At 30.6% G+C, this 24,995-nt stretch overlaps 2 protein-coding genes across 2 annotated transcripts; one reads left to right on the top strand and one right to left on the bottom strand.

Moving 5' to 3' along the window:
- Positions 1-794: 794 nt before the first annotated feature.
- Positions 795-5,790, top strand: LOC134265636 (uncharacterized). Its single transcript, XM_062747864.1, has 3 exons — positions 795-886; positions 4,908-5,021; positions 5,649-5,790. Exons 1-3 carry the CDS (start codon positions 805-807, stop codon positions 5,765-5,767), a joined length of 315 nt encoding a protein of 104 aa, XP_062603848.1. The 5' UTR covers positions 795-804; the 3' UTR covers positions 5,768-5,790.
- A 2,470-nt stretch (positions 5,791-8,260) lies between these two features.
- Positions 8,261-21,118, bottom strand: LOC134265633 (glutamate receptor ionotropic, delta-2-like; the record flags this gene model as incomplete). Its single annotated transcript, XM_062747861.1, has 12 exons — positions 8,261-8,657; positions 8,920-9,185; positions 11,131-11,348; positions 12,369-12,684; positions 14,062-14,152; positions 15,449-15,552; positions 16,057-16,278; positions 16,536-16,640; positions 17,415-17,591; positions 18,045-18,238; positions 19,624-19,953; positions 20,971-21,118. Coding segments are annotated over 12 exons (2,568 nt in total), but the record flags the coding sequence as incomplete, so codon positions are not given.
- Between the last annotated feature and the right edge of the window lie 3,877 nt (positions 21,119-24,995).

Consider the following 24,995-nt stretch of genomic DNA (forward strand, 5'->3'; position numbering starts at 1 on the left):
TCGTTTAATTAAGAAATTGTTCATTTGAAGTGCATGCTCTTGCGTTTCGAATCAACTGAGATATATATACTCCATTTGCAGATGATGAAGGTATATTGCTGCATAAGAAAGGGAGGTTGACAATAGAAAAGTTAAAGTCATCACGTTTATCATGCAGCTTGTTTGTTTGATTACCATTTACGTCTATTTCAAGTAAAATATCCAAATATGAAACAAATGTCTCAGACTCTGTGTTATCGTTTTTCTCAAGTTCACCACGATATATCGTATCAATATAAGAATGGAAATCACATTTGTTTATCGACAATACGTCGTCGATATATTTAAATGTCGAGTAGAGGGCCACAGCAAGTGTTCTCTTCTTTTCACGCATAAGAATTTGCACAAATTCAAATGATAAAATATAGAACACGTAACAAGCTCCACAATAAAACTTGTCGAATCCGGTCTGCACTGGTTCCAAAAACTAACCAAATTAGACAGCATCCTGAATTAGACATCTAAAAAATAACTTAGAGGGAAACTTGAAATTTACTAATGTTTTATTTTATGAATATAAATATACACATATTATACATGTTTATCCAAATTATGGATCGGGAACGGTTTTTTCATTATTAATAAAAAAACCAAATTTGTAAAATCAACATTTTCATCAATAAAAGCGGAGACTTAAAGGATACCATGAATCTCTTATGTACGTAACAGCTGCAATATATCCTGTTTTTCATCATCAAGGTCGTCAAACAGTGCCGAATGTATAAAAGGAAAATACGGCAATGCAGCAAGTTCATAAGTTCAGAAATGGCATTCAAGAACAATTCAGTTGTCATGTACCTTTTGGTCATTCTTTTGTTCAGCAACCCATGTCTTCTCATAGTAAAAGGTAAGATATTCTGCTTCCACTTAAAATAATTCTTTTAAAAAATATATACGTACTTGAATGATGAAAAATATAACATTTCTTACATGTATATACTCTCTTTCTCTAGTGTTTTTAGAAAATGGTCTTTGGCATAATCATTCATTTGTATGATGTAGAAAAGTGTTTGTCACAACGTACGAAACATTTGGAGATAACGAACAGTATTCAAGATCAAAAGTTCATAAAACAATACACGATAGGAGCAGAGGAAACACGGACTTCTAAAACATCAGAATTGGAATCAGGTACTATGGAGGAGCGAGCATTCCCTGCCGACAGGCTACACCCGAGGTGTGCTCCTTGTCATGATCGGGAAATAACGAAAAATCTGTCATTGATTCAGGGTATAAATAATGGACTAACAATTAGTATGAAAAATGTCAGTCAGCATTTGCCCAGAGATGAATTATATTTGCTGACTAGGTCATTGTATGAATTGATATATGACATGTTCCTGCCTAATTTTCTTAAGGATTTTTTTTAGTAATTTAACATTGGGGATTAAGAAAACCCCTTCTATTTTATACAAGAGGCCATGGACCACATCGCTAACCGGAGCACAAGCAAGTGGGTTGGGAAAAACATCAATTTGTTCAATTTTGAAAAGTTTTTGGAAGGGGGGGGGGTCTTGAATTTTATACTACTTAAGGATACTTCGAGAAAAATTTTAAAGATTTTTCCTACATATTCTTAGAAATTAATCCTAAATTATGGTCCCTCCTACTCCAACCCGTTGGTTCATTATCACGAGAATGATTACATGTCGATTGACTAAACATAGTTTTTTTACTGTTCTTTAGATTATTTCCTGTACAATCTTTATGTAAAACTTTGATCTATCATTGTTGCCTTACCCTACCCTCAGGAATTAGGATTTATACAAACCTGAATCTAAACCACCTGAAAATATTTCCACTGATCATGGCATTACTTCCATTAGAAAATTCATTGCTGTATTTTATTCGCATTTCCTGAAAATTTAGTAGAAATATCGGTATACTTTTATTCCAGATATTATATCATTAACTTTAAAGATGAAGTTTAAAGAATTTAAGTACATGGGTAAATGGCAGATATCAGCCTGCCTAAAATAAAATAACATGGCCTATAATTTTGTCCTTTGTACGTTTACATTGCTTAAAATTTGTATATGTACAAAAATATAAAAAGTTAACACGACTTTTAAGTTTGTCTTTACAAGGTCATGCAATTTCTTAGGCAGCCTGATATCAGCAATCGTAAATCATTTTGAGAATTCTGAAAAATTTTAATTGCATTTTCAATAATTCAATGAATAGGTTTCTAAACTCGAGCCTACATTATTGCTACATTATATATTAAGAATATATATAGAATATTGTATTTCGTTCTTTCTTTAAGGTAGTCCGATCCTCAGGTTTATAAAATTAGCAGTTAAGTAATCAAATATACTCATAAAAGTATCTCTGAATCAACAAAGTTATGTAAATTTATCCACAGTATTTCTGTAAAGTTAAAGATTAAAGTTAATCATATTATATAGGGAAAAGTGTAAAATCTCCAATATTTTTGCAGAAAAAGAGAATTGGAATATAAGCAATTCATTTTCTAATTACAAACTGATCAACAAATATATTTTAGGTTAAAAAACGATAGGTATCCAGGCATTCAGCGAAATTGTCATGATTTGTATACTTACCGTATATACTCGCCTATGGGTCGGTATTTTGGGAGTTAAATTTTAGTCCAACAGTCCATGTCCGAGGTGAGTCATGACAAGACTGGTATTTTTCTGAATGGCGAATCTTAGTATTCTACAAGCATTTTCAACACCTATCGTTGAACAAAGTCTTGATATGGCATGTAATTTATGTATTATATTAATATACATAAATTATATGTATTTTACATACATGAATTTAATAATTTAATCTTTTTAATTTAAGGAGGGCATTTTAAATTTTTTTATGATTAAGAGTTCAATATTGACTTAATTTCTAAAAATATTAATTAAAATCAGGCTAAAAACATGAGAGCGTTTATTGGAAATTGTCATCTCATTCTGGCAAAAATGGTACCGACCTATAAGCGGGTCAATGACAAATCCCTGCCAAATAGCCTCAAAAAATACAACCGACTTATAAGCAGACCGACTTATAGGCGATTATATACGGTATTTGGTATTTGTTGTCTTCTAAATGTATTTCCGTCATGTATTCTATAATACACATATACATAGTGTAAAAGGCTTTTGCTATCATTGCAAGACACCAAAAATCACTTCATTATTTCATATTATGCTAATAAGCTTTGGTAATTCAGGCTGGATTCAAGAAAATCCTAATTCTCTAAAACTGTATTAATTTTTTTCTTTTATAGGGTACAAATATCAACTTGTATAAGACATTTTCTACGACTTCCCCGACTTCCATAATAATATAATAATAATGATATTAATTTTTTGAGTTATCCCTCCTGGCTGAGGATCGGATATCCTTAAGCAATATGAGCTGCAACTTTGATGTTTACTATGTAAAGAACAGATAAAAGGAACATTTCTTATTTCTGTTGTTCATATTTGCGATGGAAGAATCTTTTATAAGCTATGATAAAAGCAAAATTGCATTATTGTCGTCCTTTACAATATTGATTTCTTAAATATTTATATTTCTTTGTACAGAAGCCTTAAGTTACTTCTGAAACAAAGAGGTAGAGCCAAGTTATGCATAAATGGCCCTGTACTTATATCAAATAATTAACTATCACCCTCTTTCCCATTTTATATGTCAAAATAAAGTAGACACTTGGTGCTTTCATGTTGTGTAATGAAATTTTGTTTTTAGAATCAAAATATTTGAAAACAGGCTTTGAGAAATTGCAATGTTCTTGAAATTTGCAGAAAATAAGCGCATTTGACAACCTTCAGCAAAGAATTTTAATATGAGCACAGCCCACGATCCAAAAAATAAAACATGTGTTTTGATCTTCAGAAACAGAGCTTTCATTATGTATTTGCATATTTTGGATCAGAGGTTGTGCTCTATATGAAATATTGAAAAAATTCTTCAATTTTAGGCCATTTTCAAAGGAATTTACAGAATATGAGGAAAATGACGCATTTGATGACGTCATAATCAATTGACTAGATAAAAAAAATACGTCACAATTTATAGACACATGATCACCAACACTCCAAGTAATAAATACTACACTTGCAACCTAAACTGAGCGGTTTCGATTTTTTCGGAAGTTCTCAGGGCCAAATAAGGCCCAACATGGCTCTTGCTCTTTATACTTTATTGAAGTTTTATCGAACATAAAGGTCTACATCACAAATACAATTTTTTTTTCATAATAACACATTTTACGGCAAAATAAAATTCTCAAAATGCAGTTTACAGTGTATATTGCTTCAAAGACTCGTGTCTCTTTCAAACATAAAAATATAACCCGGTTATCTTAAAACATTTTACTTATCTTTGTTAAGGACATACGCAACGTACCTTACCTACTGATAGATTTCAAAGATATTCCAAATTCAAACTTATAATATAATTACATGTTCATAGACAAAAAATCAGCATGCCTTACCAGAGGTTTTGAAAAGATATCGAATTTTGAAAATTTTTGCATTATTCAAATAAAAATGTACAAAAATTATAAAACACAAATTCCAAATTTTAATTCATCAAAAAATGTTTAAGAAGAGGTGTACAAATCCATATATAGACATTAAAAATATTGCACACAGGTCCTTCATTTAGTGGAACTCTTCAACTCCAGGGAAGAACCCTCAAAAGTTCAAACTACGTTGCGTATGACCTTAAACCTTATTGTCAAAGTAAAACACATTCTGAAAAATATATAATTTAAAAGTATTGTTAATAATCTAAAGTGGCGAAGACATAAGAATGAATGTACTTGGATGCAGTAAGTTTTATGAATTTGTATGTTGAAAATTTTCGTAGTTATAATATTCATCGATCAAATTTTTTAACTTAAGGGGATGACTCTCAATGCTGGGCCATAAATGGTAGATGTCTAAGTGTGAATGAACCTTGTTTCCGTTCTATTAAGAGATACTGTGATGGGGAAGATAGAAAATGCTGTCTTCCTGGTAAGCAAAACCTGCAATATTTTTTGAAGACGGATGCAAATAAATTTAAAGACCTTTTCTTAATTATGCTGAAAATACATTATTTTATCAAGATTTATTCAATGACAGATGATACAAAATTTTTTTTCTTCGGAGTCAATTGGAGGAGACTGAACATCAGCCGGCGTGCTCAGAAAAGGGGATAATTCTTTGATTTTTTTTCTCCTTGGTCTTGGAAAATGAAATACATTTGTAAAATTTTAGCTACTACTTTAATGAAATAACAGATATTGACAAATCATACTCAGTAAAGGTTTACAGATTATAACAAATTTCAGAATATGTTATCTTAGTGTTAAAAGTGTAATATAAACTTTATAAAAGTATTCCAAGCCAGGGAAATTTTTAGAGGATTATTTTTTTTATATATAAAATTTATTTTGCACTTTTAGTTATAACAAAGTTTTTGTATCGATCATAGAACTTAAAGAATGTTGACTTTAAACGAAATTCGCTGATATTCTTGTTTCAGCAATTTTTCTATCAATAGATTACCTCTTTTTAAAAATTCTTTACATGTAGAACGTAGTATATAGAATCAATTGAGAGATACGCACTTCTTGATTACACTTCTGAAATTGTTAACAGGAGCAGATTATAAATGCTGGTGGGTAGGTGGGACTTGCCAAAATATTTCGAACTTCTGCAGAGGCAATTATATGAGTGGACTTTGTGGCGGAGGTGTATCACGCCAATGTTGTGTATAAATCGTCATGTATCTGAAAATAAAACCAGTATGACTGTATCTGTTTTGATTTTTTTCTAATTTGCGTTGTAGAAAAGAAATAGCGTCCTGCTAAACACAGGTATAATCATATACATGTACAGTCTCGTGTCAAAATTATTCGCAAATACAAAGCGTCGCTCAGATAAAAATTCGGTATCGCGTTAAATTTTTGTATTAGACCACTGTTAGACGTAGTTTTTAGAAACAATGGTAGAGTTATCTCTATTACTTTATTTATAGCTTCACTAGGACAACATTCACTAGTATCACGTGATTAGTTCATGACGTTTTTGTCGTCTACAATAGTTACTCTCGGACTGCAACAAAAATTTGTAGAAAATGGAAGGAATTATGTTTCGAAAAGAAACTTTCCAATTTTATCAATTAGAAAAGTAAGTTTGATGCAAAAAAAAAAAACGTATATTACCAGAAGGCCATTATTAACGAAACTTACGTTTTTGTAGCGTCAGGGAAAACTGAAGATACTACTCCGTCACTTTCGGGAAACTTCGTGGAATTTATAAACGAATGCGAATGGACGCATGATAGTCTATCATAAAGGTTTACGTGACGAATACCATGGTGAATACGATTATAAGCATTTTTTGTATTCATTTGCACGAATGCACTACGCTTTGAGATAATGTTAGTGCGACATTATTACTACTAACACGTATAAATACGTTATGTTATTATTGTATGTGTGTATAAGTGCTGATGCCTTTAAAAATACAAGTCAATAATTTTTGAAATCTTAAAAGCAATTTATTTAGGACTAAAACTTTAAGAAAATGGTTTAAAAATAATTTTTGGGGAAAAACTTGTCTGTACGTTAAAAATTTTAGACAATCCCGGTGACTAAGTCGAGTCCATTAAAAGAAATGGCAATGGCGGAATTCGCATTCCATTTAGTGGTGTAATAAACACCCTTTTTGGTAATATAATTAAAACATTTTTCAAGAATTATAACTATGTGTAGCAAACAAGAAACAAATCAAAATATAATTAATTCTAATGAAAAATGCTGGGTGTTTTCCGCTAATAGTGACGGAGTTTGGGTACTCGGGAATAAATTGTTTTAAAAAGACTTAGTGCTTTTATTATACAAATTTTAATCAAAATGTTTTTAATGTTTATATATAATTGTAATAGAGTGAAATTTTATATGTATTTAATAAATTTATTTTTCAGGAATTTTCTTTGATCTGATTATCATTTTCAGAGTTTAAATTGAAATATGTGATTTATTTCATTCAAACTTTAAATTAAAGAATGTGTTTTGTTATTTTATTATTTATGAAGTCTTACAGGTAAAGTATTTAGCTATCTTTCTTTTGGGTTTACCTGTAGATTTGTAGTTAATTATAGATCTGGTTAGAAAGTGGTAATTCTGGATTGGTCAGGTGATTTTAGGAGGGATTTGTATTCTTGTTTTTTATGCCCAAGCGTTCAGATGGGTGTGGATGTTCTGAGCCAATTTTAAAAGTTTTGTTTGAGCAGTTTTGATATTCTCGGATTGAATTATTTCTGGGCTGAGTAAATATTCCATTACCAGGTTAGTGTTTAATTTAAGTTTTTATAATTTCTTTATTTTCCCTACTTAATCTATTTTGTGTGAATGCTTGAATGTTAGGCAGTATGAGGGAGTGAAAGTCGTTTGTGAGATTTGTATAAAACTGTAAATAAATTATGTTTATATAATACATGTTTATTATATTTCTAAATTATTTGCTTAAGTTAGAATGGAGATATTGAGTGCTTTTAAGTCATAAATTTTGAAGTAAACAAATTTCTAAAATATTCATTTTTGTAAATAAATCCTTACATTGAACAACATATCATTTTATTTTTTACATTTAGAACACGTTCCATATTATTGAGACAGCTTAGTTTTATATTAAGCTGACCTTTGCACCTCATGGGAGGTAGGTTAATTGTGTGTTGGTAGAAAAATGAATGATGTGTTATGTTTAAATATTGATGAATTACAAGATATTTTTGAAAGTATTTAAACTCATTTTCCTTTATGTCTTCAATTCATGTAATTTGAGAGTTTTGCATGAAGCTATCTGTTATTTGAAATTTATCTAGTTTGTGCTTTTATCAGAAAATATGAATATTCTAAGTTTATTAATAATGAGTTTATTACAAACATTGTTGTTTGAAAGGATAATAGTTAATATTGGAAATTTTAGTTTTATTTCATGTCATAATTACTTTGCTTGTAAACATTTGCATGCAGAGTTATTGTTCTTGTATTTATAATTTTATACATTGCAGGGTCATCTATGACATCTTAACATCAATATGGGCAATTACACCATCACAATAGTCCCACGTGTATTATAAACCAGATGGATTGTGTTGTCTATTTCCACCCGGTTTCATAATTATAAAACTTTCATAGTAATTTTCAGAAATTTTAAAAATATTCAAATACATATAAATATGAATTGTACATGTGAATATTTTTTTATCCGTATCCATCTGAACTGTGTGTCTGATGAACTCTATTTTTCATATGTACATTAATATCCCCTTCATCAATTGTAAATACTCCACTTGAAATTCCATTCAAATCCGGTCTATCGAGTTCTGACTCCATTGTTGGAACAGTCCTTATATGCTTACAAGGATTGTGTTCTTTTTTCATACAAATTTTAGTCGATAAATGTTTGACAATTTTTTCTAGGAATAACACTATAGTCCCCAGAACTAGACCTGCGCCGACTACGATAAATGCTGCTTGGACGTCAATTAATTGTACTTCCTTTGCCTTCGCCGTCAACGATCCGTGACAGAATTCTTCACGGGGCCAGTGTTTTCGTTTGAAGGTCTGTAATATCCCACCCTCTTGCAAGGAGAGTATTCTGTTGACAAATAAAATTCGAATAAAGTATGAGAAGTAAGAAAGAAAGTTTTCGAAGAGAATATTTGTTTAATCATATTGAAGAGTATGTTTTTAAAGTATATATATTTCCAATTCATTGATCATTCTTACATTCTGTGAAAAATTAAAAGTACAGTGTATTTATAGATATGCTTCTCTATTAATTTACAACTGTTTGCTAAAAGATTCAATCCAATGCATTTATTCATTCATAAAGTTAAACACTGTACTTTACTACTTACTTGTCTGAAAATAATTTGGTGTACAAAGAATTGTTAGGTAGACCCACTGCGTACGACATATTCGGAATTTCTTCAGTCGCCGTCACAAGTTCACATCTGTTTGTCTTCCTTATCTCCATAAACGATTTGTCACCAATGTAAACATATTTTTCCTTATACATTTTACTTATATGAACGTTTGGATCAGAGTTTAAAACATCGGGATCTGTTTCGTTGAAAGTTTTAATCCCTGTCCATACCTTTTGAAGAATTTCAAAAGGTGATTCCTACAATATATTTTGAAAAACAATATTTTTAATAAAAATACAACAATACATACCCAAAAGAAGATGTGTAAATCTTTAACTTTTGATTACATTTTCTATAAAAACAATTCGTGCCATCAAAGCAAGGCACATGAAAGGATTGTTCGTCGTACAGCCTATATGTATAAATATAACAATCTAAATTTAAACAAATATTTAAAAAAAAAATTGGGTCGAATAAGATATTTTCACATTGAATTATTCCGCGTTTTTTCTTTTTAAAAATCAGGAACGAGTAAATGGCGTATTCTCCAGTCTACTTAGGATATTTGTTCATCAATTACACCTTATTATCCCGTCGACAATATATTTAAATTTTTAGTGTTTCTTTGCTTTTACTCAAAGAACAAGGTGCAGTTTCAATAAAAATCGTGCCGTTTGATTTTCTAAAAAGTGAAACTGATATAAAAAATATAATATCATGCTTCTTCAATCATTGAATTTGCATGCAGAAAAATCATAAAATTCTTTTTACTCTAAAACCTTTCAAAATGCTAAGTGTGACGTCATTAACAGATTTATTTTCCCATATTTCTTTAAAAATTGCAGAAGATACCAGTTTTCAGAGAAATTTGTTTTTCAAATGATATTGTCCACAGGCATTGCCCACAAAGATTTTGAGATATGTTTTATTACACAGAATTTTGCAGATTTCCAAAAAAGAAAGTGTACAACGTCTGTTGACACTATTTTCTCAAGGAAGGTAATGCTTGAAATTAGTCATTTTAAGGCTTTTCTCGTTAAAAATAGAGAAATGCATTAAATTAGTGACGTCATATTTCCAGAATGCCACATTCTTTCCTGATCTATCACAGTCATAAATTCATTTAATTTCAAAGACAGTTTCAAAACGTTTTGAAAATATTGTTTTTAGGGCGCGATAAAGTTTAAAGCGTAAATTCTTTGTATTGTTTCATTTCACTTTTAAACTTGTTAATTATTCCTAATTTTCAGATTCCATTTTAGCGTATCATTTTTTATGAATTCTTTCTAAATATACATACAAATTATCAGAATTTGGCATTTCAACAATCTTTGACTGAGTAAATGTTTTATTTATAACGGAACAAAGGGAAAATCGGATTAAAATCATAATGATGGAGGATATATCTTTGGTATAATTAGTTTTCGCTTTCTTAAATATACAGCTAGTCTATTTCGGTGAACAGAATAATGATAATGATCACGTGATGGATTAGAGCTTTGCTGATTGATTGAACCCATATTTATGTAAAGAATAAAGGTAAAGCTAGTCATACAAATTGAACAGTGTAACTCCTTAGTATAAAATTAAGTATAATATATTTCCATATCTTTTTTTTCTCTGTGATAACTCTTTGAAAGTTAGCGGAGTTGATTTCTTGATAATTTTACTGGAATGTAAATTAGGCAGGTCGATAGGTCATGAGCTAAGGAGGCCTAATATGCATGCAAATCTCGTGCACATCTGTTTCTATGTCTGCCGCGAAGGAGGCAAAGTATGCACATAAATCTCGTGCGGCTGCCTTTGTGTTTGACGTCAGTAAGCAAGGACTATTAAAATTGGCATGGGAGTCCTCGTGTAATTTAAATCTACATTTTTAAAATCTAAATCTACAAATTTATTTCACATTGAAATGTAAATACATGCATAAGGAATCACTGTCTAGTTAGTAAAGTATGCCAGGGATATATCATCGATAGTGGGAAACATGGGATAATTTATGCAAAACGGGCTTCGCCCAAATTATTCCAAGTTTCCCACTATCGTTGATGCCCTGGCATACTATAATAACTAGACAGTGAATCCTTAAAAAACACTGTTATGTAATAAAATAATTACCTGGTACATGTATATACCAGAACGTATCACATATATAGAATTGTTTGCAATTATTACTATTTTGCGCAAGTATACAAAGATTACCTGGAACCAAGTCACAAAATATGTTCCAGCTAAAATTCCCCATTTATATTCATCCTGCTCAACCATTTCTTCTAGGGAATTAAAAGGCGGTTTATCGATTGTAACTGTTAGGAAAGCAATAAGATTTCCACTGTACGTTGCAACCATGATGATAGAAAATAACCAGAAGAAAGTTATCATTGTCCGGCCACTCTGCGAATTAGGTAGGCTCTCTCCACCTATATTTGTAAAATATATAAATTGGGTTTAATCATGCAGTTTAATGCGAGTTATATATCCTAATTAATCCGAGTTATTTCTCCTATGACTTTCGTATTGTAGGTCAACATGCCAACATCCCAGATACCTCCATTATTTGACCTATTTTTTAAATGTAATACCGGGCACCGAAATAAAGATAACTGTTTTTTAAAGTATACATTTGTCGAAATATTTTCTATTCCTTATTTCACAATGGTTGTTAAAGGGGCATGGACTCAGTTTCAACTGAATTTTTCAAACCAGTGTTTATGTTTACAATTCCTATTTAAGGTTTCATATAATGATCAGCACATATTTGAACACCATTTGTTTATTAACAAACAAGATACAAAACTTAAAGTTCTTCATAATGTAAACAAGGCTCGTTCCTTGTTTATGTTTACATATGGAAAATACCAAACTCATTACAAAATGAAATACTACAGCAAATCAAAAGAAACTGTCTCATCATGTTTAGAATTAACTTTCTTTAAAGTATCTGCTTTGGACGAACAAACACGTATATTAGTAATTTAATCAAAAAACATGACATGGACCATGTTTACATAAAAAAAGGTTTAGAGCTCTAAATCTGTCTTGTATCCCGACAACTGAAGTTAAAATTTTTGATGATCAGAAATTCCATTTTTATATACTAGACCATGTATTAGAAAAATGGAAAAATAAATTTAAAAAAATTAAAGCTTAAACTGTATCCATGTACCTTTCAGAGTTTTTATTATATATTTTCGTCATACATGTATAAAACCGGTTACTTTAAGAGGAACATCCATTATTGTTACCTTCAAAAAGGTTGACCAGTTAAAATACCTCCAAGACAAAAAGAAATCATGGGTTATTACGCGTATGCTGATTGTAATAACAAATATTTTAACATTTTCTTATCGCAATATTTCATAGTTTTCATTTTCGTTTTACTCCATCAGAAATTGTACTTATTTTGACATTCAGACTTTAAGAATTAGGCATTAACACACCTTGAGTGAGTAAAGCTCCAAACATGTACCAAAAAGACTTCTGGTAGTTCTGTCTTCCCTCTGGGCCATGAATCTTGTAATATGGTGACAGCGTCTCAATAATAAACAATAGGAATGCGGACACAGGAAGAACAAAGAAAATGCATATAATTACTTCTATTTTAAAAGGCTTTGCCAAAGTAAACATCTTATTTTCATCTGGATCTGGCCGTTTGATCAAAATGGTGGTTGTGTCGTAATAAAACGGTTGTGTGAAATCCATGACGTTCTCCCTAGAACCCTGTATTGATGCTGCGGCAACCATTAAATCTACCTCCTAGAAATATTAAGAATATATGTAGGAGAAAAAAGAAATCAAAGAAAATAAATGACTTCTAAATGAAATTAAATACATAGAAACCTATTTCATTCTTTAAATATCCAAATTTATAATTTACTTTACGTGCTCTTACTTACGATGGCGTATTCGTGCCATATTTGCAATGTAGAAAAAAAAATTAAAAATCGTTTATACGATTTTTTAGATCGTTTGTACGATTTTTAGAAATCGTTTGAACTATTTTTTGAATCTTTTGAACGATTTTTAAATCGTTTGGACGGTTTTTATTTCTTGATATTACACGTAAAAGAAGCGTAGTAGAAAACTTTGCACAAGAAGGACAACGTATCCACGCAAAGTTTTATAGGAATGACACGATGAATGACAGAGAAAAATTGATCAAGGGATATTTGAAGACGGGTTTTTCTTTTATAGAAAATGCACAGATCCTTTCGAAAACTCATCGAGTGTTTGTTAGTGAACTAACGTTGAAAAGGACAACAGCTTAGTTGGGGCTGTTCAGACGTAAGAACAAATCCGACAAAGGGGATGTAGCTCTTTTCATTGAGGAAACACTTGAGTCATGTGGTCAATTGCATGGATACAGGTGGTTGTACTGGAAAGCTATTATGGAAGGATTTACCGTTTCTCAAGAAGATATTCGATGTCTTCTTTCTATACAAGATCCGGGGGGAGTGTGTCTAAGGAAAAGAAACAGATTAAGACGGAGAATGTACACTAACAATGGTCCAAATCACGTATGGCACGTAGATGGATTATACAATTATACAAGTGATCATGAAAACAATGTGAATGTAATCGTGATACTATAGTTTACTAGCTAATTATTACAATAAAAAATATTCATATAACATTCATCATGTTATAGTCCACAGCAAAGGGACTTCTCTAAACAAACACTTTACCAATTTCTTATCCAGTACGCTTCTGTTTCGAATCAGAAGGGGGAAAAAAATACAAACGATTTTCTAAATCCTACAAGCGATTTAACAAATGGTTCAATCGGTTGTCTAAATCGTTCAATCGATTTTCTAAATCGTACAAACGAATTTTTTTTTCTACATTGTCAGTATGACACGAATACGCAGTCGTACTTATTCATGATAAAGCAAAGATGTTTTATTTATACAATGAGAAAAAGACTTGTATATCTGACAACAGTTTCATTTTTGTATCTTTTATGTATTGCACAACAGACACGGCATATGATAAATCCCTGCCTTCAGTTGGATGTTAAAATTAAATAGCATGACACAAAATTTCTTAAGAAATGTTAAATATTACAATCACTTTAAAATGTGACAACAAGAGACCTTTTTTTTTTGGCGGAGGGATATTGATTTTTTTACATACCCTTCTCTCTAGCTGCCCTATCATTCCGCTCCAGCTCCTGTTTGGAAAAATTCTCCCGAATTCATTATCTGGAGGTTCAGTATAGGTGTACCTAAATGTAAACAATACATATGTACATAGGAACCTATTTAATTCAAAATGCACAAGGTTTGGTGACCGAATAGACAAGGTTGGGGATTAGACTGTATTAAAAAAAAATGAAAAAGTCAAATATGTACGAAAAACAATACCAAAGTCGAAATTCTTATTGAACTATACTGCTCGATGTTTCACTTTAATTTATACTAAATACAAGAATCTATCAGGATTATACGATGTATAATAATAATTTGGTAATACATGTAGTTTTAAATGGAAGATCTTCATTTAAGCAAAGAAAAAAGTTTGCTGTGGAAGAACTCACTTAGGCATAAAGTAGAATAAAGATTTGTTTCTATCTTATTAACAAATACCAGTTATGTACAATCAAAATTGGCTTTCAAAAACCAATTTAAGGACATGAATTGTTTTTGAAATAATAAATCGGATCATTTACTCTTTGTTCACTTAGTCCAACTTAATCGTGTGCAGTGAAACGCTGTTAAAGCAATATTGGCTGCAACTTGAAGTCGGAATGTTTTATTGCAAAATTGTAAAACAAAAATTGTTTCAATGACAGAAATAACTGTAATTAACCTCTGCTGTTCATATTTGCGATGGAAGAACTATTTATGAGTTTCGATTGAATCAAAATTTCATTATTGTCGTCCGATATAATAATGATTTCTTATATAATGGATTGTATTAAGAAGTCTTTCTTCTGCTTTATTTTAGTCTAATTAAGGTTTAAGTTACATACAAATGATCATAACACATTTAACACATATAAACAACATAATTTTTTTTAATACAGGTCATATTGCTTTAAATGAGAAATTGTGCTCTCTCAGTGTGTTCTTCTTTTCCTAAAATAAACATCCGGTATCTTATCAATTCTGAGAAGAAAAAGAATGAATGACATATTGCTACTGACACAATTTCATATTCAAACTCTTAAGATATGTATAAACTTATAATTACATTTCCAATGTTTTTGTCCAAGATAAAATTACAAATAGTTAATGTACTATATTTCTCCATCAATGAAAGGGGTTCATCGATAGGCGCGGTGTAAAAAAATCAGTGCGGGGCGGGACGTGAAGCAATAGAGACAGAAGCGGGGCATTTAGCATCCAATTTAGAGCATGTCATTATAAGGAATATTTGTCATATATTTTTATTTCATGAAGATGATCAATATCGATTGGCTTGCATAATAATTTTATGTATTAACGCCTTCCCACTCGATTGATCACATCATTAAATCAAAAAATTTGACAGTTATTGCTGAAATAAATAGTATACTAACGTAAAGTTTAATTCATTGGCAAGTTCATCCAACAGATCGGCACAAAGACCAAAATAGTCAACGGTTTTACCATCCTTTTGGATTCTTTCAGTGAATGGTGGCCACTGTAACGAAATCAGATTTCAATTAAAATAATTTTGGAGAAGGATTGTTTTGACATGAATTAATTGCTATGGTAAATTTCAAGCTTTTATGATCGTAAACAGATTCCATAATATGAATCTCCTAGGTAAACAAGTAACCTTTTGATTACCTTTAATCAGTGGAAAAAAATTAAAATCCTAAAGCCTAAAAGGCTTAACGGCGTCATATAAAAATTGTTTATTTTAATTTCATTTGAAGATAGCAATAATTCAAATGAGGGACTCAGATAATTTTCATTTGAGTTTTAAACGAAATGTCACAATTATATATAGTCTGGAATTTACCATGGTCTGTTAGACCGTATAGAGAAGAACTCGAATTGACTAGACACCTTCAAGCATGTCTATGCTGAAAATTAAACTCATCCAGAGCTTATTTTGAAATATGCAGGCATATCAAACCAAATTGTCTGAAATCTTTATCATTGAAATAATTCAATCATAAACTACAGTATCAAACATTACCCATGCAGTTGTAACAAGTAAATTCCGCATGTTGAATCCAAAGTCAATGTTAGGAAAAATCTTTGAATGAAAATTAAACTTTCCGTCGATTCCTACTTCTCCCACATTTTCTAACTGTCTGACCAGTAAAGAGGTACCATTGTATGAGTCTTCTTTCCACATCAGTGTGTACACTGGATAGGTTCGGCAAGATTTTGAACTAAATATACTCTGACTGTAGTTCTAGAATGAAAAAAAAACAACTAAGAAGTAGATTTAGTATATTCGACTTAGCTCAATTTTAACGAAAAAATAAAATAAACCATAATCCTAAAAAAGTTTATATTTGTTAACTATAGGTTAAATACTACACTATACATTCTGATACACATGTACTTTATCGAAGATTTAAGTATAATTTAAAACCCTTTTTGGCATTTATGGTCTCAATATTTATGCTGATTTGCATTTGATTATAAAAATGAAAGATTCAAACTTACTTTCAGTGCCAAAATTGCGTCGGAAGAACCAGTTGTTTTTACAAGCTCTGTCATGTTTTCTAGTCGATGAAACATTTGCTGCTTATCAATTAATCCACTAGAATCCTAAAGGTATTTCAAATAGCTGTGTTTATTTCATCTTTTTTCAATACGTTGATTCCAATTGTGTTTATAAAAATAGTTTATTTTTGAATTTTTCAGTATATCTAAAAATAGATACACAAAAAAAAAGAAAAAAAAGAAATTGCACAAATAAAAAATATTGCCAAAAAATTATTGCACAAAATAGAAACATCGCAAATTATGTCACTCTTCACGAACTCATTGTTATGTGTCTTTTAGTTACGTGAAATATTTGGTTGACTGCTTTGTTTTGGATCTTAATTCATAATTTTATTAATAAGCAATAGTTCTTATACGAACTACTGAACGATACGATGAGCTTAAATTATTAATAATTAATAAAGATCATTCATCGAAGAGTGCTTAAAGGGCTAAAACATTACTATTTATGAAACGATTTGAAGAACTAAAATCAATATGTATTGAGTTTCTGAGCATTTAGGTCTGTGAAATCCCTGCTCATTTCTAGATTTTAAAAATAATCAGAAATAAGGATTTTGATAAATGTTACAATCAATCGCAGAGAGCAGAACAAAAACAAAAGATCTACTAGGAAAACCCTGATTTAAACTCAACTAAGTAAACGTAGAAAATTAAGCAATTTAGTGGACAGGTATCTCCGGCCAAATTTCTGTTTTGATCAGTAATCTAAAATTGTAATGATAAGTCTTACATGTATCTTTTACCAAACAGTGTTTGAAACCATAATGTATCCTAATTTAGTTAAATTACTCGGTAAATGTGCTTAAAGCTTACCATTACGGTTTCAGCGGAAGTGACGTTGAGATTTAACACGCATACATTATCAAGTACGCTGGAAGCATTTATTAAGTCTGTCAAATCATTTGGAAGCTCCGTAATCACAAACCAAAAAGTGTGATCTCTAAGGGCCGTTCGTCGATAATTAAGCGGCAGAATATCATAATTATTTGCCTGTAAAAATGAAAACAATTCACTGTAAACATTCATTTATTTTTAAATTTTCTCCTTATACATTGATTGTTGATTATAAATGAATATTGCATGATTGCCATATCTTATTCATTCCTTATATAATTAAGAAATTTAAGTTGGAATAAAAAATACATCTTGTTTAAAATAATATGCATTTTAAGTTTGTATAGTTTCTGTTGACAACCCCCCCCCCCCCCCTCAAATCTTCTATTAACAATAAATATACAATCCAAGGTTGTGTAATTTGATACTTGATACATTTATATTTTAATATACCCAAATATCATTATCTTAAATAATTTTAGGGGTTAATTTATTAATTTCAAATGTTACCATACTTGCCTCCTTAATGTACAAACCATTGTCAGTATTTAGAACCTTTCTCTCAAATTCATGATTAAACATCAAATTACTTTGATAATAATACCTTACCTCATTCAATACACGGCGAGTACAGTTAAGTTGACAGATCAGAGTAATATTAGCCATTCCTTCAATGAATTCACTATGAATTAAATCAAGTACGCCCCGAATTTCTTTTGCGTCCTTCAAACTGTCAAAATTGTAAGTTCTATGATTCACCCCTATCTCGCTCACTCTATCTAAGATTTTCCCTACATTGTGCTCTGAAATTGATAGAAATAAGTTTTATTATCTTTTCTAAAATTTTTGAAATTGTTTTGCGCTTAGTTTAATCCATAAGATTTGATAGCAACGTTCGTGTTTTGAGTTCTTAATTTTGGATGTCGCTCTAAATAACCACCTGCACATGTCAAAATTTTTTTGTCAACCCTTGCAGGCAGTTGTTGCAACCACTTTTTAAAATGACCACAAATAAAATAATCATTTCAATAGTGGTTGAAAGTACATTTCAAAACATAAGTGGCAACCACTTTTGAAATACGACCATTATTGAAATAGTTAGTTCAATAGTGGTTGCAACATATGTTTGCTATTGACATGCACTCTGAACCATGTTGAATTTATAATTTAAATAGTTGTCGTGATTTCAACCGTGGTTGCAATAGGAGGTGTTTCACAACCGACTACATCCAAAAATAGTTCTATGCTTTTCCATGTCACATAATCCCATCTGTTAGGTTTCAGAGGTCCGTGTTTGCTCTGCTCCTATTTTGTATTGTTTTTGGATTGTTTTATCTTGAATACTGTTCCTTACCTCCATATGTTTAAATTATTTTATCATTTGCTAATTTTTCTCTTCAAACTTTTATTTTCATTTTTTATATTGAAAAGTGTATAAGCATTACTCTGGGAAATTTAACAATAACTTTAGTCTTTGATAAAAAAATTTTTTTCCCACAAAAATGGGTATACTATTTCAGGTGAGCCTAAATGATACATATTTTGATGTTATCTTAATATTGAACATATAATTACACACGTATGTTAAGATTACAACCAAATATTCTACTTGTCTATATGATATGACGTCAAAGTACGCTATATGACGTGGACATTAGAGATAACAATTGCTTAAAATCGATATTTTAGATTAATTTGTGGTTGTGAAAATGAATCAAAATATGCAGAGACATAATATAAAGAGAATCTTGTTGTTTCTGGGTCTATATATTTATCAAAGCGGTTAAATACAAAACCCGTGACTGTTGATCAGAATCAACAGAGTATTACGTGATGACGAAGTGGTGTAGTGCTTCCTGTAGTAATGCATAATGATAGCATAAGTGTTATCCATGACTTTTCCCCTTTATATTAATGTTACAGATTATAAAAAAAAGTGTTAATTCGCCGAATTCTGATAAGTGTGCTGCCTTAACAAACCCTCGTAGTTCCTATTGTGTATCTTCATGGTCATGGTATCTTTCAGACCTTGACATTTCGTGTGTATTAAAGGTGGTTAAATATTGTAAATGTCCCTTAGAGTTCATGATTAGAAAAACACTGTATGTAAGTATTTGATTGCCCAAATTTGAATGACAAAATTAAAAATACAACCTCCTTTACATAAAAACAGTCGTCGTATAATTACCAGTCGCATTTTCAAAGAATGTTATCGTGGATTTCCAATTCAGATGCGTCAGAATTCGAGCAACCATAACCGATAGTGTTTCCTCATCAAAATAGGTTTCTCCAAATCTAATTGATAGGCAAGTTTCTGTTGGGGAATTATGAAGCTTTGGTTTCATTTCATTCGAATAGGGATATTTTTCTGGCGCAACAAAACTCTCCACTCTTTCTTTGTCTACGTCATTCAGATGAAGTGTGGGCGTGGTTTTCAAGTTTGAAATTGTCATTATGATGCGATGATTGGTAGAATGGACGTACACAACATCAGCGCTGTTCCTTTTCAATTCTGTGACTAGAACATTAAATATGTATTTTTTAATATATTAAAACAAAAACTTATCTTCTTGTTCAATGTTGTGGATAATTGGGCAACATTAAAAAAACTAAATTATATATAATGTATTTCAGATGTCAAATTTTAACAAAGGTTGGGGACTTTATCCAGTCTTTTTGACCTGCGTTCTCCACAAAAACTTAACTAAAATAATTTTTTTTAAATTATTCATAACAAATCAGAAGAATAAATTTTCAGGGGAAAAATTACATTCTTCAAATAAATTCAATTATTTAGATTGTTGAATTAATATTCGTATTGAGCATGTTGAGTAGCAGCCAGTTCTTTAATATATCATTAAGTATTTTTGATAGTTGAAAAAGGTGGCCTAAAATATATAAAACAAATAAAAATTTTATTTAATAGCTAATTTTTTTCTAAAATATTTCACGACAGATAACTCTTTTAGATGGATGTACTTTTTACCCCCCCCCCCCCCCCCACATGAAATGATGTTATACGTTGACTGGTTATGTTTTCTAAATAAATGTAAATTTTCATGTATACAGTATGACAAAAAAAATGTATATCTAATACATGTGTTTCTAATTTTATACTGTGATAGTGATAATAGATAATCGTTTGTTTACTTCCCGTGTCATATCTTCTTTTTAGTACGACTAAACTTAATAATCATTTCAGAAATAGAAATCAACGTTGCATACTTAATATAACGTATAGTTTTTTGCTGTTGGTGCCAATCGATTTTGGGATTTTAACAATAAAAGGTTAAAGTTATTACAGCTAGATACGTGCAAGGTTTAATTAAAAAATAACATTTTGTCATTTAAACGTTAACAAGCTGGTGTCATTTTGTCTCCCAAGACAAACACAGCATTTTTCTTTAAAAAAAATATGACAAATGAATTGAAGTGGAGTCAAGAGGACACACTGACTTCGACAGGATTAAAGCACTGCATGACTGGAAATCATGTTTAGTAAAATATTTCATTTCATCTTAATATTTATTTTTACCTTTTTGAAGAACGTTATACAGTTCGGAGAAATCTGCCTGGGCCCATATTATATTTATAGTTCTGTTGTTAAGTTCTAGCATGGAAGACTGCAGACTGTCATTTTCCATCTGCCCGGGGGAACAAATGCCATTAATAATACCTAGAAAAACAACATATCATTAAAATAATATCACGTTAAGGTATTTTTATTGATAAGTGAAATAAATTATTTACTCTAGTATATGAAACAAAAAATCAATTATAACTGTAGAAAATAATGCATCTAAAATAAATATTTGTTTCTACAGAAAATATCGTTTAGTTATATTTTCAATGCAGATTATGTTGATTTTGATAATGTTTATTTAAAAGTAAATTTTGAATAGAGATTTGTAATGGAATTTATTGAATGAATTGAGCACAGAAAACAATGGCATTTTACATATAATAAAAAGCAGATATTTAGCAAACGTGTCTATTTTTCAGAACGGAAATATTATGGATCCTTATTAAAATAAACTCTTTGAAACCTCATTTGATACTTTAGTGAATGGAATTCTTGTTTATCCGGAAAAAAATTAACCTTCCTGACAGTACCCATGCATATCCGGTTAAAACGAAATATAGTTGTCTGTCAATGCGACATCTGTTAAGTTGCCTACTTAAAACGTATTTATTTAAATACTTTTTTCAAATAGGCAACTTTTAAAAAAAATTACTTATCGCAAACTAAGAGTAAGTTGGAATGGAAATATAATATTGTCTTTCATTCAATTTCCTCTCAAATAAAATTGGAATTTTGAATTCAGAAACCGATGTGTAAATTGACAAATTGACAGGGCTAAAAACTTAAAATCTTCCCGATGTTAATCGAAACAATGACCCCCCCTTAAAATAATAACTGGAACTCAATTCTCGACGTGACCACATTGATTGATTGTATATTGTTTAACCCCCGACCCCACCCCCTACCCCCTGTTCGAGATTTTTTTACTCATATGGAGACGCCAACACGTGAGGTGGAGATCTGCAAATTTTATCCAATTTCGGCACTTACGGTCACTGAGCAGTAAGGGGGTCGTTTTTGTCCAGCGCCTACTGCAAAACGGGACATCGGTTTATGCGGTCTCTTCTGAGGGACCGGTCTCCGCGTCCCACAGTAGGATTCGAATCCACAACATAAGGATCACATTCTTATTTCGCAATTCTAGAGCAGACGGTCTAATCACTGCGCAACGCAGACGACTGGCTACATTGAAAAAATAACCACATCGAAAAATGACTTATCAGTTATGCATATTCGATGGAAAGATAAATGTATAAAAAGGATTATCGTATGATTAATCATTTATTGACTACAAATTAAATGCCAGGGGACTATAATACTCATCAACCGGTAATAGAATTAGTCTTTCAGGATAAAATGACAGCATTAATTAACTTTAATCAAAACTATGTGGAAATGATTCATATTGGATTTTACCAATATATTGATCATTGTTGTTTTATGTATAAAAAGATTATTTATTATCTATTTCATACAGAGAGAGAGAAAGAGAGAGAAAGAGAGAGAAAGAGAGAGAGGAGAGAGAAAGTATCTGTCGGTTAATTAAATTGCATTTTAATGCATGTACTTTAAAGTCGATTAATTTAAAAGCTTATATACATAAGTATAATATTCTGACATAGCAAAAGTATCTTAAAATCTGAATAAGAAGAATAACGCGAAGTTTCAGATTCTTTGATTGGTTTTAAGGAAAATTGAATTTACTCTTTGGTTTAGCTGTTTTGTTGTTGTTGCTGTTGTTGTTTTTGCTGTTCTAATCTTTAAATTAGAAGGATATGGAGATAACGAACAGTATTCAATCTCAAATTCAATAAAATGATTAACATTTTAATATATGATAGATATATAACTTTACATATTTAAACAAACAAAATGTAATTTCTTATTCTTCAGTATCATTCTACCTTTTAGGTAAACCTTTTAATGGGCAGGCTCTAACATAATTATACAGTTGAGAGACTGACACATCATACGCGATTGAAATAAGACATTACTACATGAAGACAGTTGTCTATGAAAAAGACAGTTTGAATTCATCTGTTTTATTTACGTACTCGTACAGTAAAACTTGTCTAATTCCTACAGCTTCCAAATAAATTGGTAGGATAACGCTATTCATTCCATATTAAGAAATAAATGAAATTTAATGCAATTGGACTTAAAGTTAACAATGTGTTAGATAAGATTTCGGATTATGTAAGATCCGGATTAGAGGTTTCACTGTTGTTCATTTGTCAGTTGGCCATTAGCGTGTTTAATCAGTAAAATATCGAATTCATGAAAAGGATTGAATTTTTAAGATAAAAATATCATCCTACCTCAGCTATAATGTACCTTTTATGCAATTGTCAATGTTTGTTAGAAACACAATGGGTAAAATTTGTAGATAACGAGCCGAAATAAAGCTTAAGAGTTGATATGAACAAAGCAAACTCAAAGTATAGGCTGAAAAATCGGTTTTGAAATAAATGCATAATTCGATAAAATGTCTTTCTCTGTCTACGTTTGCTTATGTTTATCCAAACTTATACATCTGAGGAAAAGTTATTAATCGGATAAATTTCTATGTCTTTAAAATCAGCCATGATTAAATAAACCCGGATAATTGCATGGTACCTGTATAACTTTCTTTTTGTAGCAGAAAATCAAAGCTAGCTAGCTAGTTATTTACATATGAAGGCTTATTGACATTTACATGACAAATGTAATCACATTCAAAGAGAAAGTCAATGCATTATTTAAAAATTCAGTTCACCAATATAATCTTAACTTACAAAAAAAGATTCAAAGACCACATATCAACTTGCCTATCGTGTTGGTCGAATGGATCCCATTTTTAATCACAACTAGAAGAAAAAGAACAATTTCTGCGAGAAACACATACATAATGTCTCAGAGAAGATAATAATGAAACAAACCAGCAGCCATGCGTTCTTGGCGTGGATTAAATATTATCACATTAATATTATTATAAAGTACGGTATATAAAACTTGAGTACAATATCTCAATGCCGAAGTTAGCCTCAACGTTGAAATTAAAAGTTGCTTATCGTACTGTATGGGAGTAAAATGGTACTTCTAGCTAGTAACCGCCTCTTATCTATCCACAATCTCATTAGTTCTCATAACACTCTGAGGATGTTTACTTGATAAATCAATAGTTTGGTATGTTTTTTGATTAGAATTTATTTTAATGTTCAACGGTGTTGTTTTGTCAAGAAACAATCGTATTTTGAATTTTGGGTTTGCTTTTACAATAAACAATAATCCATGCTAAAATTTAAAGCACTGAATCAATTGTTGGAATTCGTCTGTCGTATAACATGACATGTCCTTTAGGACAAATTGAATACTAACTGCTGGAAGCTATAGAGTCATGCGCTGTTAGACTACAAGAACTCTCGATTTTCAAATTTCTTATCTTCATTAATATTAATTTATAGCAAATTTCGAGCGACATATGTGGTGTGATTTAATCAAATGTTATGTTTTGATATTTTGCAAATGGGTTTCATTAGTAAATGTAAAGGTATGTTCCCATATCTTGAGTTTAGCTTTTGCGACTCGTAGTTTGCTTTATGTTATGTTAGCTTAATTTTGCAAGTTTGGTTCCCCATTTGTTTTTTTTTTAAATTTCCAATTGACAAAATAGTCCCTTTTGTTGTTAATCTTAGAGTATTTAAAAAAAAATTATGCCCCTTTGTCTTGCCAAGAAAAATTTTCTTTTAGCATGCTTTAGAATCAGGAATTATTTTGATAAATAAGAGCTCCGCAAATGTCTTAATTCAAAAGGTTAAATCTACATACATGTATTAATGTATGGTCGAATATAATCCTACCACACATAAAGCTAATTGTATTATAATTAAAGATTCAAGTTTTTGTTGTTTCCCTTAAGTGTAAAATTGAGATACTATTACATGGAGATAACGAACAGTATTAAAGATCAAAAGTCCATACAACAAAACATCACAGGT

Source organism: Saccostrea cucullata, unplaced genomic scaffold (genome assembly GCF_032062105.1).
Source record: "Saccostrea cucullata isolate Sc308-1 unplaced genomic scaffold, CSIRO_AGI_Scuc_v1 ctg1169, whole genome shotgun sequence".
NCBI classification, from domain to species: Eukaryota; Metazoa; Mollusca; class Bivalvia; order Ostreida; family Ostreidae; genus Saccostrea; species Saccostrea cuccullata.

Coding starts and splice junctions, on each gene's coding strand:
- LOC134265636 (XM_062747864.1), top strand. CDS start 805: ATGGCATTCAAGAACAATTCAGTTGTCATGTACCTTTTGGTCATTCTT. Junction 887..4,907: donor ATGTCTTCTCATAGTAAAAG/GTAAGATATTCT, acceptor TTTTAACTTAAG/GGGATGACTCTCAATGCTGG. Junction 5,022..5,648: donor TAGAAAATGCTGTCTTCCTG/GTAAGCAAAACC, acceptor AATTGTTAACAG/GAGCAGATTATAAATGCTGG.